Source organism: Sminthopsis crassicaudata, chromosome 3, assembly GCF_048593235.1.
Source record: "Sminthopsis crassicaudata isolate SCR6 chromosome 3, ASM4859323v1, whole genome shotgun sequence".
In the NCBI taxonomy this organism is placed as follows: Eukaryota; Metazoa; Chordata; class Mammalia; order Dasyuromorphia; family Dasyuridae; genus Sminthopsis; species Sminthopsis crassicaudata.
The window spans coordinates 454,512,004-454,527,094 of NC_133619.1; the positions used below are offsets into that span (position 1 = coordinate 454,512,004).

The 15,091-nt window shown below is 41.1% G+C and overlaps 1 protein-coding gene across 1 annotated transcript; it reads right to left on the bottom strand.

The window, feature by feature from the left end:
• Positions 1–4,629: 4,629 nt before the first annotated feature.
• On the bottom strand, positions 4,630–15,091 carry TBR1 (T-box brain transcription factor 1). The gene is made up of 6 exons (XM_074303284.1): positions 14,288–15,091; positions 13,495–13,649; positions 12,998–13,119; positions 12,096–12,254; positions 10,959–11,020; positions 4,630–7,232 (listed from the first exon to the last, which is right to left on the bottom strand). The coding sequence occupies exons 1-6, from the start codon at positions 14,977–14,979 to the stop codon at positions 6,383–6,385; spliced, it is 2,040 nt and encodes a 679-aa protein (XP_074159385.1). The 5' UTR covers positions 14,980–15,091; the 3' UTR covers positions 4,630–6,382.

Sequence of the window (15,091 nt, forward strand, 5' to 3'; positions counted from 1 at the left end):
TCAAAGCAGCTGAAATTAAATTCAGTACAATAGCAATAAGCAAACTCCTTACCTAGCTTGTCTTCAACTTTTGCAACCGATATGAAATCTCAAAAATCTAAGTGTGCCAGCAAATGTCCAAAAATAGATCTTGCTTAAACAACCATCACAACAGATTCAGTGGAGTGGGGGTGGGGTGGGGGTTGGTGAAAGAGGGTTAAGGAGGAAAAGATTTTTTTTTTTTTTACTTTTTCCTTTAACATCTCAAACACATTTTCTTCCCTCAGTTTTCATTGGTATGAAGTGAAATAGTTCTTCTAATCTCTCTCTCTCTTTTTAATGATAAAACTCACTAGAGCCACTGTGATTAAAAACAAAAGAAAACAAAAATAAATGCTGGGAGACAGGGTTTCTATTTGGAAAAATTTTTAATGGTCTGCTTCCTAATAAGTTGATTTTAATTATGTGCCTTAAATATACACATACAGAGATGTTCATGTTCACATGTATATAAATACATGAGTATTCTCCTGCTTCTTCATGTGCTTTGTATTCATTAAGTTTGCATTTCATCAATATTTTCTACTTTTTTTGTCCGGACACCTTGCCTACTGAGAAACCTCTTCTATTTCTACTAAAATTCCTCATCTCCTCAAAACTCTCCACAACTGAGGTGCCAGCTGAACATTGGGAAAAAGATGACAAGAGCACACGTGGACACACACCTAAGTACAATGCAAGTAGCTTAAATTCACTGAGTTAGAATTAGCTTCATCTCCCCCAATTTTTTCTTCTTTTTACTTTATCTGAATACTACTTAAATCTTTTAAAATTCAATGTTATAGATAATAGGTGCCTTTTTAACGTCCAGTAAAAATAAAACATCCATATTCTTTCATTTAAATCCACCTATATAAGAGTGAAAAGTGGGAATTAGAAACTGGATCACGCTCAAGGGATTGAAACTCTTTAGTGAGACCTTTAAACCAACGGATTAAAATCAATCAATTGCGCTGATCCCTGGGAATCCTAAAAAGGCTGAGTTTCCTCTCCCCTCACTCCTAACCTTTGCTCCCTATCCCAGACCTTTCCTTCTCCTATTCTGACGTATTTCTGTCTTAGGAGGACAAGATTCTAGCCCAGGTCCTGGAGAATGACTCCAGTCCATTTTTAGGTTTGAGCTGCTGGGGTCTCCAGCAATCCTCAGCTTCAGCCTAAGGTTCGGCTCCGAGCAACCCCAGCACTGCGGGTCTAGCAGTCTAGACGCCCGACTGGCAAGCGCTGCGGAAAAGAAAGTCTCTGTCCTCACGTGCAAGTGCTACAACCTAGCCGCCACCACTACCACCCCCCGGACAAATACAGAAATCACGAGGCACCCAACTCAACGCACTCAGGCCTAGGACGAACCCTAATATCTTACTGTTGTTCAAAAATGTTTTCTCGCAAAAGTCCTCGGACCCAGGCTGAGGAGGATCAGTGACCTATGTCATGGAGCAGGGAGAAGTGGAGATTCAGAAGGTGGAGGGAGGAAAGGTATAGGACAGTCTCCACTGCTGCCCCAGCAAGACTATTTCTTTCGTTACTTGGTCTGGAACCCCAGTGATTGGCTCGCCAAAGGTTTCCCTACTTCTTCCTGGACTCCTTATTCACTCTCGTGTCCAAGACTTTAGCACTTGGGCCTCTTCCTATCAGTAAAAACCCAGTGCCCAGTCTGAGTCTTAAATTGAAGGAAGAATGAGAGATCTTATGTTTGGAGGTTTTAGGGGCTTTAAAAATAGGGGTGGAAAGCAGAAGGAAAGCGGAGATAGTGATTCTTGAAAATTCCCTCCTAAACTGTAAATAAAAAGAATTTGAGCTAAAAAAGAATTTGAAGATCTAGTCCCCAGTTTTTAACTTTTTTTTTTTTTTTTTTTTTTTTTTTTTTTTTGCGTGTCATTGCTCCTTTGGCAGTCTGTTGAAGCCTCTTGACTTCCCAGAGGGATGGTTTTAAAGGGATAAAATAAAATACGTGGAAACATAAAGAAAACTAAGTATATGAATAAAGTTTTTAAAGTAAAAATGTTAAGAAGTTTATGGACTCAGATAAAGAACCCTTGATCCCTCCCTCCTCCCCCCCCCCCGCCCCCCACATAAGAAACGGAAAGTTGCACTCCAGCCCTTGGCCCCGCACACACAGATTCCCTTTCTTGGACAAACTCTGGGTTTCCTTAAACAGCAGCTCCCTTTTAAAAAAAAACAAAAACAACAACAACAACAACAAAAAAAAAAATTAGGAAATAAAGGTATAGGAAGATCGTGCGACTAGTCCTTGGGAGAAGAGACAGAAATTGAACTCAGCTCCTTTGCTTTTTTAATTACCGAGCTATTTTATTATGCCCTTATTTACTGATAAGGAAACTGAGACCTTTAGACAGGAAATGTCTAACCAAGGTCACACTAACAGTGGGAAAACCAGGATTTTGATCCCGGGTCCTCTAACTCAATTCCCAAAACCTTGTGCCATACTTAAGGAAAGAAAAAAAAAAAAAAGAAAGAAAGAAAACTTCATAGTACACCGTACATTCCTGAAGCCTTGACTCCAGGGCCTTAATCCCATTTCGATTTAAGCAAAGGTAGCAGCAATTCTAAGCAAAAGGAATGCAAAGTTGCTTTCCACCTTTTGGCCCCAGCACACTAGACTCCCTTCCTCTGGAAAACTCTGGATTTCCTTGAAAAGCAGCAATTTCTTAAGATACATAGACAATGTTACTTTGCAAAACACCGAACCCTTCCTGGAAACGTGGAGAAAATTACCACTGCTTTGAAAAAGAAAGAAAAGCGTATTGCCTAGGGAAGAGCAAGGAGCTGCAAATTTACCTCACGCTGACTCAGTCCACACAGCAGATGGTGGCAGAGCCTGCAAGGGAAACGACCTACCCTTTTTTTTTTTTTTTTTTTAAGAACTTCCTAATATCAGCAAAGACTCGTCTCTCAGTACAAGGCACTTCGTTCCTGTGAAAAATCTATCCCTGTCTCTGAGAAATTCATTTACGCACATTGAGCGGACTGGGGGCCTTGGCTACTTAAGATTGCAGAGGCCAGGAAACGCGCGCAAACCTGACCGCAAAGCACGCGCGAGAACATACACACTCAATCCCACCACATGGTTGCAGTTCGACTCCCTCAAAAAATAAATAAATAAAACCAAAAGAAACAACCCCAAAATAAAACCAAATCACAGTCAATAACAACAACAAGAAGAACCGTCGAGTTCCGAGGACAATCCACCACTTTTACTTACAACTGCGAAGGCACCTCTTCTGCGTCTGACTCCAAAAGACCCAGACGAGAATCGGGGAGGAAAAGGGTTGGGTTATATTAAAAAAAAAAAAAAAAAAAAAAAGTGAAGTCTCACGTGAGAACTCTCCTTGTTAAATATGAACCGTAATTTCTACTTTTCTTCTTGTTGTTTGCTATTAAAGGGGGTGAGGGAATGGGGGACAAAGGGAAAAAAAATCAAAAATAGCAGTTTTGCTATGTAAAACAAAACAAAACTCCACGGAGCGCCGTCTAGTGGTAGCTGAATTGTTCAAAGAAAGCAAAGGAGTTGTACTTGGGAATAAATGTCTTCTTTTATTTGATACTTTTTAGTTGCCTTTAGATTTGTCATACTTAAAGGGGAAATATAATATCCTGAAGAATTGAAAAACATGGTATCATAGTCATGGGGGATTGTTCAGTTAGGTCAAAGTTTGAGATTGGGTGGATTCTTAACACTTTACTTCCAAAACGAGTGGCAATCGCCTACACACGCAAAAAAAAAGGCGTTTTCTTTTATCACACAAGGGCAATCTCTGCAAGACCCCAGCTGAAACATAACTATTCCTCTCCATCTGATCGTAGAGTTGGTTACTATCATTTATATATTAGTTACTCAAATAAAATAAGGGCTTGAGACCCAAACTGAGCATCGAATCAGTTTTCCATTTGATTCCTAAGCATCCTCAGACACTTCTCAACATAAACTGATCGGATTTTAAAGAGACCTTTCTATCCTAAGCATTTTTTTTAAAGTATATTCAGTAGCTTCAAGAAGAGTTAGATATTTTCTGGGTCTATCTTTCCCTCCCAACAAATAGTACTGTTCCCTAAGAGACCATGAGTTGAAGACAATAATTGCTCTTCACTAAAGCTTGCCTTAATACTAATTTAGGAAGTTTTTAAAATTAACTTCATTCACTTTATACATACATGCATGTATGCATGCATACATACATACGTACATGCACACGCAAACTCTAGCCCATTCTCATCACTTCTTCCCTCTGAAATTCCTTTCTGAATTTTAAGTTAACCTCTGATTTTAAAACATCTCCTTCTGCTTGCTTTGTTTCAGAATTTCTGTGAGCGTCAATTTGAAAAGATAGGGGGTAGGGATGGAGAGACATACTCTTTTCTGAAAAGGAAAAAAAGAATATAATGAAAAGTTTGGGATCAAATATTTTCAAATAAAAAGGAACGGGGAATTGAGTCGTGATTGGTCCTAGGGGAGAGGGAGACAGCTCACTTTATAGCTAAAAGTTCCTTGGCTGGTTCCGCTTGATCATTTAAAATTAATCACCTATAGTAACTGAATTTTCTTCAAACGGTAAACTGCTTTAAAACACCATGTTAAAGTTTTAGCAGATTTATTTTTACTTGTTATACACAGACGATACAAACGAGCAAAAACAAAACATTTCTCAGTGGAGCTTGTACTTGTATAAATTATTCAGTTCACAGACAAAACATAACAAATATAAAAATCACAACATTAGATTTACAGAAGAGTCAAAAATATACACACGTTTAGACCCTGAATTGCTATTAGGAAAATCCCCCCCCCCCATGAATTGGAATCTAGATTGAATATTGTGTATTATTATGCATATTTCACGTTATAATTTAAAATACAAAAAAAAAAAAAAAAGTATGTTTGCTACACAACATTCGAAATCCTACTAATCTACTTCCAGGGGGATTAATGTTCCTTATCAAATGTAACAAGACTTACAAAGGAAAAAAAAATCAATCTTACTCGCACCAATGCTAGTGTTTTTCCAAGGAAGTCAGATTTCAGCTGTTTTCTAGATTAGAGGGAAAAATCATTTTCAAAACTAAAATGCAGTAAAATATACAACTCACACAATTCATCTTCACTGGACTACACGATAGTTACCAACAATTCAATCATCTATATCGTTTTAGAGTATTCATTACAAAGATTTACAGCATATAAAGAGGGAGAAAACTGAAGAGAAATTCGGAAACAGTTTGTCAGCATATTTGGCACCTGCACAGACCAGTAATGGATTTGGCACTTTGGGAAAAACAAATAAGGCAAAATAATATTGCTGATGTTGAGCTATTCGATTTAGGAAATGAAAAAAAAAAAACTTACAAATTCAGTTAACTTTGCTTTTTGGAGGCATCAAGCCATTTAATTAACTTTCCTATAAAATAGATTCCCATTCTTTATAGGAGTTAGGGTGAGTAGGTACTCCTTAGCTGTGTGCACTTAGGGCACAGAGTAAATTATTCCATGCGAGGGACTGCAAAGAAGTGAGAAACCCATTACTCATTGCCATAGCTGTTGGCCATTTTACATTACCAAAGCCTCTAGAATATAGTTAACCATCTCTCAAGGTAAATAAATAAATAAAGTTAAGCATGAACTGGTTTTGTGCCTTCACAATAAGAATAAAAACTAGCCATTCGTTACAATAAATTAACACTATGTACAGACATTTCACAGGCTTTGTTCCACTAAAATTATTAACATCCCTACCATCCATCCATCCATTCATGGATAAGGAAGGAAGCGCTGTATGGGCTCCAGGTTCTAGAGCCAGGCGTCCTACTTATTGAGGGTAAGGGTGGGGAAAGGGTGTGGAAAGGATTGGAATTCTGCGTTCCTAGAGCACTGCTTGGCTTTAACCTGGCAAAACCAAGGACTGTACAGATCTCCCAAAGATGAAGTATCTAATTATAAGTAAAAGGAAAGGAAAAAAAAAAAAAAGTAGTGGGCCAAAGAAGGAGAAAAGAGAGGAGGGAAGGGAAGATTAAAAGACTTAGATAAGGACAAACTTCACGAAAGGGAAGAAAGGCTGGGATATTAAAAGGGATCAAGGGTTTACAACTAAAGTTGAAGATTAGTGCGCTAACTACAGAGGTTGCTGGGAGGGGAAAAGGTTAAAAACACACTCGGAATCCTGTATTTATTCACTGAAGACGGCAATGGTAAGGCCCAAAGAAAATACATGAGATGAGGAAAGTGGAATTGGAAAGGGAAGAAGAAAATTGGGTGGGGGTCTGGCCTTGGGGAAAGATGAAAGGGAGTCTTGGGGCTGTAGCTGGGCCTAGGCGATGCTGCCCGGTGGCAAGTCTAGCTGTGAGAATAGAAGCCGTAGTAGCCTATGTCCTTGGCGCAGTTCTTCTCACAGTCCCTTTGGGTCAACACTTCGCTCTTGAGGGGAGAGGAGCTCTCTGACACCGGGGTGTCAGACGGCGAGATACGCCTCCGCTTGGCCTGCTCGTAAATTCCAGAATCGGTGGAATCGATGGACTTAATGGATGACGGCGTTTCGATCCAGCTGGAGTCGGACAAGTCTTTGGGCTTGGAGTCCTCGGAGCCTGGGGGCAAAGGGGAGCGCTCCGTAGCCAGGCTCTCCGCCTCCTCACCTAGGTAGGGATTGCTGCTTGCCATACGAGCAGCCGCTGCTGCGCTGTTAGGCCAACACGACAACATGGAACTGGATTTGCTGCAGTACTGCGGGGGGCTGCGGGCTCCCCAACCCGACGGGTCTGCGTAGTAGCCCAGGGGTCGGCCGGTGCAGCCTGCAGCTTGAAGCGGGAGAGCCTTGACACCTGCCGCGGCATAAGAGAGCAAGGTGGCCGCATTGCCTGCAAAGTCAGTGGCCGTGTCGTAGGCCGAGGCGGCGAAGTCCAGCCGGTTGTTGGCTGGCGTGACAAACCAACGCTGGGGCGACGGGGCCCCAGGGTCCTCGGCCTGCTGGGGCGACAGGAGCCCATTGGTGTGCGGCACGCTGCGGTCTGTGCCTGGGCCTGGGCCGGCCCCGGTCCCCGGGTGGAAACGCGCCTTGGCATAGTTGCTTACGAACTGGTCCTGTAGGAAGGAGCCGGCCATTGCATAACGGGCCCCTGGCACTATTTGCGAGCGGGGAGAGTCGTTGGGCGAAGGGGTCAGGCGGTCCATATCGCAGCCCGTGTAGATCCTATCAGGAGGGAGAGACAGAAAGAAACGGGAGGAATGGCACATAGTGTCCATGAAAGATTAGGAAGAGGGCCCCAGTATCAGGGAAAGAGAAGGAATTCTTGACTTTTCCCCCTTCCCCCCATATAAGTGTACATCTTTCATGTAGCCATGCCGAATTTCAGGAAAAGATTCGCTATGGAGACTTGGAGTGGAAGTGAGTGAGAGGGGCAAAGGGAGAGCACACATTCCCTTTATTCTTATTTTAGGAAATCACTAACTAAAGAGGAAGTGAAAAGGTCTGGTTGCATGGCATAAGAAAGGCACAGGGGTGTAAAACTAAGACTACCTCTTCTCTCTTCGCTCCGTTCTTTTATCATGCATTACGGTCCTTCCAAAATAGCCAGGTCAAGGGTAGAAATTGAAGGCCTTCTCTCGCTCTTTGTTTGGTCAAAATATATGCATATTAACCCAGCCGGGCTGAGAGGGGATTAACAGGCCTCTGTGGGCAAAGGGTGTCTATACTCTGGGGATACTTCCTATAAGGATTTTGAGAGAGATTGTAAACAAAGGCTGGTTCTCTCTCTCTTCTCTCTCTCTCTCTCTCTCTCTCTCTCTCTCTCTCTCTCTCTCTCTCTCTCTCTCTCTCTCTCTCTCTCTCTCTCTGTCTCTATGTCTGTCTGTCTCTCTGTCTATGTCTCTCTCTCTGTCTCTCTGTCTAACTTTCTCTATTTCTCTTTCGTTGCCTGAAAACTTTGGCAACATGCTCTGTTCTGCCCTTCCTTATTTGCCTTGCCATCTACTTTGGCATTCACTTATTTGTATCTCTCTCTCTCTCTCTCTCTCTCTCTCTCTCTCTCTCTCTCTCTCTCTCTCTCTCTCTCTCTCTCTCTCTCTCTCTCTCTCTCTCTCTCTCTCTCTCTCGTCTTCCCACACTCCTTCCATTCGCTCTGTTACTTTCAATAAATCTCTTAGAAAGTCACTTACACCTTCTTAGAATTCAAAAGCATGCACACTCACCTCTTCTTTTTCTTGTATAAATGATGTAAGAAATACAAATGTGTGTGCCTCCAATAAGTATTATTAAAGGCCAACTTCCAGAAAATGAGTTTACTACTAGAATATCTCTGAAGCACTTTTTAGTCTTATAAGATTTTTTTTCTTTACTCTTCCACTCACCAAAACAAATAAAAAGGAATTGTGAAACTATGAAAGCTTCATTATTTAAAGTTTTTACAAAGAAAAATATTTTCCTCAACCATCATACACCACACAATTCTTTTTTCCTGTCCTTCCATCTCACATAGTTAGGAACCTTGAATCTGGCTGTCAAAAAATAGAGGCTGAAACCTTTTGCTATCCAACTATCCCCTAGGCAATCCTAAAAGGATTTAGCTTGGGTCTTTGGCAGCTGCAGAGCTGACCTAGAGTGACACAAACGACTTGTGTTAAAGAATAAGTCTAGGCCTTCAGGCTAATAGAACCTCATTAGAGATTATTTGAGGGAAGGAAAAGGCTGTTAGATGAATAGGAATGTATCCACCTTCAGATCAACAAAAATCCTCCACTTTCAGTTAACTAATGCAGGAATCCCAAAATGCTCATCAATCCACCTTTAAAGCAGCTGTGGGTGGGGTAGTTAAAGGAGAATAACAATTCTTTCATATCTCAGTCTCATTTGAAGAAGAGGATCTTATTAGGCACAAAAAAATTGTTGAATGCTCCAAAAATAGCACCAGAATCGAAAGTGATATTTTTTTTAGAGCTCTGACTTTAAAAAACAATAACTAATTCAAGGGATTATTCAGAATCTGAGTAAAAGAGAGGAGGAAGGAAGGAAGGAAAGTTTCTTTTTTTTTCTATGGAAAAACTGCATAGTTTTCATAGTAAACATCAACTAATTTTTAGAATCAAAATAGGGAAAAAAGATGAAGTTACAAGCAAGTTCCTTTTAAAATAGATTTCTGCAACATTTGGCCCAATAACAACTGGGGAGGAGGGAAAGAGAGCAATAACAGGTATTGGATACTCAATATATGCAATCTTTGTCCTTAAATTTAGTTGTATTTTTAAAATTAAAAAGAAGGGGACTGGAGAGGAACAAAAATAAATAATTATACCTATCTTCTCTATTCATCTGCGATATAGAAACAATGTTGCCAAAAGTTAGTTTAATCACCCACTGACAGTTTAACTAGGTCTGAATCCTTTGGGAACCCTGGGTCCATTTACACCACTAAATGCATTTGAACAGATGTTAATAATAAGATTTACAAAGGTAGGATTCTGAAGGATTGTCCTTGAATATTCCTGGTCACCAATATATTCTGGATGTACTTATATGCCAAACTTTAGCTAAAACCTTTTGCAAACACTGTCCTGTGACTCCCTCTAATTTAGAAAATTTGAGCTAGGATGGGGGTGGGCTGGGAATATATTTATTTTGAAATAACACTTATGATAGAAGAATAATTCTGCTGTTTGTTTTTTTGGGTTTGTTTTTTTTTTTTTTTTTTTTTTTTTTTTTTTTTTTTTTTTTTTTTTTTTTTTGAGGAAAAGATGAAGCAACAATATGTATCACTATCAGTTACCCTCCTCTAGGCCCACAGTTTCCTAAACTGCTTCTTATAGCAAAAGCAAGTACAGATTGGGTTTAGGGGTTTAAGGAATGGTGCCTGAAACTGGAAATGAAGCCGTAGCCCTGTTTCTTTTTTCCTTGCAAATTTAATCTGATCCTACGCAGAGGGCGGCTACAACTTCGTGGCAGTAGCCCAGGCACTGAGAGCAAGCCATCTAATTAAGACTTGTGTCTTTCCCTTATATGGTCAAGGAAAAAAATAGGGGGAATCCCCACACTCCTTTGAAATCTAGATTTAGAACTCATTATCCACCACCATCCAAACCCTAAGCCACGAAGCCTAGTCCCCTACACTAAGGCTCTGATCTAGAGTGAGCTTATAGAGGACTTAGTTTAAACTGAAATTTTGTCCCCCAAAAGAGAAAAAAATAGATAAGACCAGGACAAATATGAAAAAGGGAAAGAGAAAGGAAAGGAATAAACAACTTTCTAAGTCACATCCAGAAAGTAAAAATTTAGGGGAAAATTATTTTCTTTTTATGCTATTTAAATATACACCAAATACCGCTTCATATCTTTCCCCAAACTCAAATTACCAAAGCAAGCAGTTCATCACATTATCTTTAGCTGCTACACATTTTTATTTAGTTCACAACAATGCACAGGAAATGCTATTACAGGAAACTTGAAAGTGGGTAAATAATATGTCACATATGCCAATAAAACTCTCACAACTGCCAAAGCAACGAACAGTTTCGGGCAGAATCCCGGACAGGCTTCAGATAAAACCAATCTGAGCTAAGCATCTGTAGCCACACACACAACAGGATTGCACCCAGAGGCAAAGCTATCTTGCGCCAACCAAGCCAAAGTCCCAATACCAATTAAACAACGTCTCAATTCAGATAAAAACTAAAAATACAAAGTCAGAACACTTGGACCATCCCAAAATATAACCACTTGAAGAAAACCTCTGCAAATATGGATAAGACAAGCAAAAAGAGGGAGAAGGAAAGGGGAAAATAACAACAAAAATCTACTACAACCTCATCCTCACACATTTCAGCTCCTGAAAGCTTTCTATCCAACAATTTTACAGTAAATTGATAAGCGTTGCACTTCTTAGGATGACCCCGAGAAGTGAAGTAATAGAGATGCAAATTTACTTACGTGTCATAGTTATCCCGAAAGCCTTTTGCGAAAGGGTTGTGATCTATCTTCAACTGCGTAATCTGAGGAGGAAAAGATCAATATTTATTTGCCAAGCCAGAGAAATTGCACTTTTGAGAATGAATAGTCATTCAATTATTGCAAGGATAATTTCATCAGATGCCCAGGTTCCCTTATTTAAACGCGGGATGGAGAGGGTAATGGGAAAGGGAAAAGTTTAAATGAGTAATAAGTACACTTTAACGAAAGATCCAAATTAAATGTTTGCTTTAAAATTCGTTCCTGATATATGTGTATGCATGTCACAAATGTTTATTAATTTGTTCAGACAAAAGTACTTCCAGAAAGATTGAATTTATGACCAGATGTTGAATATTTAAAACCTTTTCGCGACATTTTAAAAGGTTGCGTGATGAGTTTAGTATAGTAGCTGCACAATAAGAGAAAATTCGTCTTACACATTAAATCCAAATTTAATTTAAATGAAAGTACTAATAGAATAAAATTTTTAGCATATTTAAAAGCACCATCACCCCCAAACCCAGACAACAGCAGCTATTGCCAGCTTCTAAAAACTTGCTTTAAAAATGCTGGATTGACCAGTGGCGCTGATTTCTCTTCTGAGTATACCCCTCCCCCTCAATAATATATTTTATTATAATTTTCACCTGCCTCTGTGAATGTATGTATGTGTGAATGTTTCCTCAGTCTCCCAAGATGGTGATTTTTATTCTATTTAGCCATTAATCCTGCCCACCTAGGAAACCGTTTCAAAGGCGTTTTGATTTTCTGTGATAATTATGGCGCCTGCCAAGAATGAAAATTCAAAGGGGAAATCTGCTTGTTTTGCAAAGGGAGACAAATTGAGGGAACAGCTTTTTATCTGTTATTGTTTACAGACCAAATTCTAACTCCCCGAATTAAAGGCCGCCAGAAATTCTGTATACCACCTAAATACCAAAACCGGTCCCGAAGTCAGAGGCAAGAAACAATCGTATTCTCCTGCCTGTAATTTTTGGAGGGCGCATATCCGGCCTCTCCTGCTATATCTAAATGTTTTGACTGAGGCTGCTGTGGCTGCTGCTGCCGGAACCGAGGGTGATGCCTGCCTCAAGTAGAAAGTACAAGTCCAGTTACATCTGTGTTTTGGTAGGCGGTGACCGCTATGAACTGTGTCTCTGGGAAGGTGAAAGTCTGGACTCTCCCTGGCTGGTTGGTATCCTCTGTGCCATCTTCATTCACTTCCACCACATGCAAGCGGGGCTGGTACTTGTGCAAAGACTGTAAAACAACCATCTGTCGAGAGGAAAGAAAAGGGGAGAGACCCAGCGGCAAGTTAAAACATTGTGCCTGTTATGTGAATGTGTACGGGTGCGCGCGGTGATTGCCGTAGAAACATATATGTTTTGCAGTACTTGCTCGCTAGCTCCTCTCTAGTCTAGTAACTAGGGATAAGACCTCACCATCTCACAGCTGTCAGAAGAGATCCGACTAGATCACCCTCAGGAAAATGTGACCCGAACCATCCACCCCGCAGGCTATCTCCTTTTCCCTACTGAAGGAAGGTCAAACATTTACCCAACCTGCAGAAATTCGGTTTCCTTTCAGAAATCAGTCAATTGGGTATTTGTATTTAGAAACCTGGAGGGTGTAGGGTAAGAAAGGAGGGTTTATCCATATTCCTTTGTTCATTTCATTCGGGTGGAATGAAAATAAAATATAAAAGATAGAAAAATATTAAATCCTTATTTTTCCACAAAGGGAGAAAAGTGTTCCCATTTTAGGAGGAGGTAGGGGGAGGGAAGAGATAGTTTAATTATGAATTAAATAGTACTATTTGTTTTTCTTTCTGGGAGTTGACTTTAAGAGCTTGGATAGGGGGACATAGACTAGGGATTGGAATGTGCAAGGTAGGGGAGTGTGTGTGTGTGTGTGTGCGCGCGCGCGCGCGTATGTGTGTGTGTGTGTGTGTGTGTGTGTGTGTGTGTATGTGTGTGTGTGTGCGCTTGCTTGCTTGCTTGTCTATGGGTTTCACTGACCTGGCCATTGTTGTTTGAGGCTCCTTTGTTGTTTGTAAGTTTTAATTTCCCGAAAGAGATTTCTTGGCGCATCCAGTGAGCCCCTGTATTGGGGGAATCGGGATGCATATAGACCCGGTTTCCTAGAGAAACAAACACACATTGCTTACACATGCACACCCCCACTCCCTGCCACTGTGTTCAAGAACACACATGCATACACAAGCACACACACACCTTGAGTCAGTAAATCATATTAGATGGGAGTTTCCAGGAGGCACTCTTTTCTTTTTTATTATCTGTAAATGATTAAAATAGCTTTTGCATAATCTTCCCCTCTTTCCTCTCTCTTTTCTCCCCTTCCTAGTCTCCCTTTCTTTAAAAAAAAAAAAAAAAAAAAAAAAAAAAAAAATTAGCCAATCGTTTTTTAAAGTCGCTCGAGCCAGTCCACAAAGGCTTTAATTAATCATTCTCACCTAAATATGTGTCAGAAAAAAGTGTTAATTGGAAGAACTTGCCTTGTACATTGGTGTCCGCTTTGCCGCAAGGAACCCATTTCCCTCCTTGAAATCTCCAGTGATTGGGGTCCGCCAAAATTACATCCACAAAAATATTGTAATGAGCCGTGGGATCCAGACCAGAAATGTTAAAACTTAAAAAAGGAAACATGCGCCTATTTAAATTAAAAGAAGGGAGGGAAGAGGAAGAAGGTAACAGAAGAAAGAACCATTAATATTAAAGATTTTATGCAAACCAAAAAAAAAAAAATTACCTCATAAGTAAAGGCAAAACTTGCCTTGGCAGCATAGATGACGGGGTTAAAGAAAGGGCCATTCGAATGAGAAAAAAAAAAAAAAAAAAGAAAAAAAATCGTAAGGGACCCGACGAGGGTAGGGGGAGTGAAATAGATTAGAGTGGCACGAGCGGCAGACCTTTCCTCTCTCTCCCGACAGAGAGAGAGAGGTAAGGAAGAAACCCACATCCGCTCAGTAGGAGAATTCATTCTTCTCCAGGTGCTTGTGCCCAAACGGCCTTTTCTCATCTTCCATTCTGGCATATGAGATCTTTGTTCTAAATCTCACCTTTGCCCTCAGGTTTGTCACCCGCACACACACACACCCATTGACCCCTCTATTATCTTTTTTTTGAAAGCTAGGAAAATAGGGGTACAGATTCTTCCAATTCCGATATGCCCTACTCCCTCCCCGACCTTCGCTATCTCAGCCACCACCATTCTGCGGACTGTCCGCTTGCCCAGCGGGCAACGGCTCTAAGAGCAGCAGTAGCAGTAGCAACGAATATAGCTTTTACCTTCCCTGTTTGGTGATGATCATCTCTGTTTGATGTCGATGAAATTTCAGCCAGAGTGGTCTGTTGCACAAGTAGACCTGAGCTTTGCCGGGCACTAGTCCCGGTTGAGTAGAGGAGAATTGATAGAAAGGCGCTCCCTGGTAAGAGTGCCCATACTGTTGAGGGTAAGGATAACCCGCCGCTGGATAGCCCTGTGGCGAAGAATTGGACAGGAGGCTGTTGTAAGCTCCATTGGTGATCACGGGGTGGTGTGCCATGTAGCGACTGGGACTGCCGATAGAGAAGGCAGGGTGCGCGGGTCCATGCTGGCTGGGGTAAGGAAACATGGTACTGGGAGCAGTGGCAGCAGACTGGGGCTGGCTGGACTGAGAGAGGAGATAGCGATCTGCAGCAGATCCATCGAAACTGTGACGAAGCTCAGAGACCCCGTCCAAGACAGGAGAGAGTTTACTTCTCTGGACGTCCCCTGGTGAGTCCTTGGAGTCAGGAAAATTGTCTGTATCTGACTGATTCGTCATCCCCCTGGTAATTTTTTTCAAAGGTGAACTTCTCTCCAGGTTGTCAGTGGTCGAGATAATGGGATGATCATGCAAGACAAGCTCAGATCCGCCTGAATGTGGGTAACTGCTGCTCACATTGAGAAATTTCTTGGAGAGCATGATAGAAGGAGAAAGACAGTGCTCCAGCTGCATAGCTCTAGAACCAGAGCAATCGCCCTCCCTTCCCTGGTTTTTAAAGTGCTATTTATCATAAACTAGAAATCCACAGACCCCCTCACTAGACGGAAAGCACTTCAACCAGCAA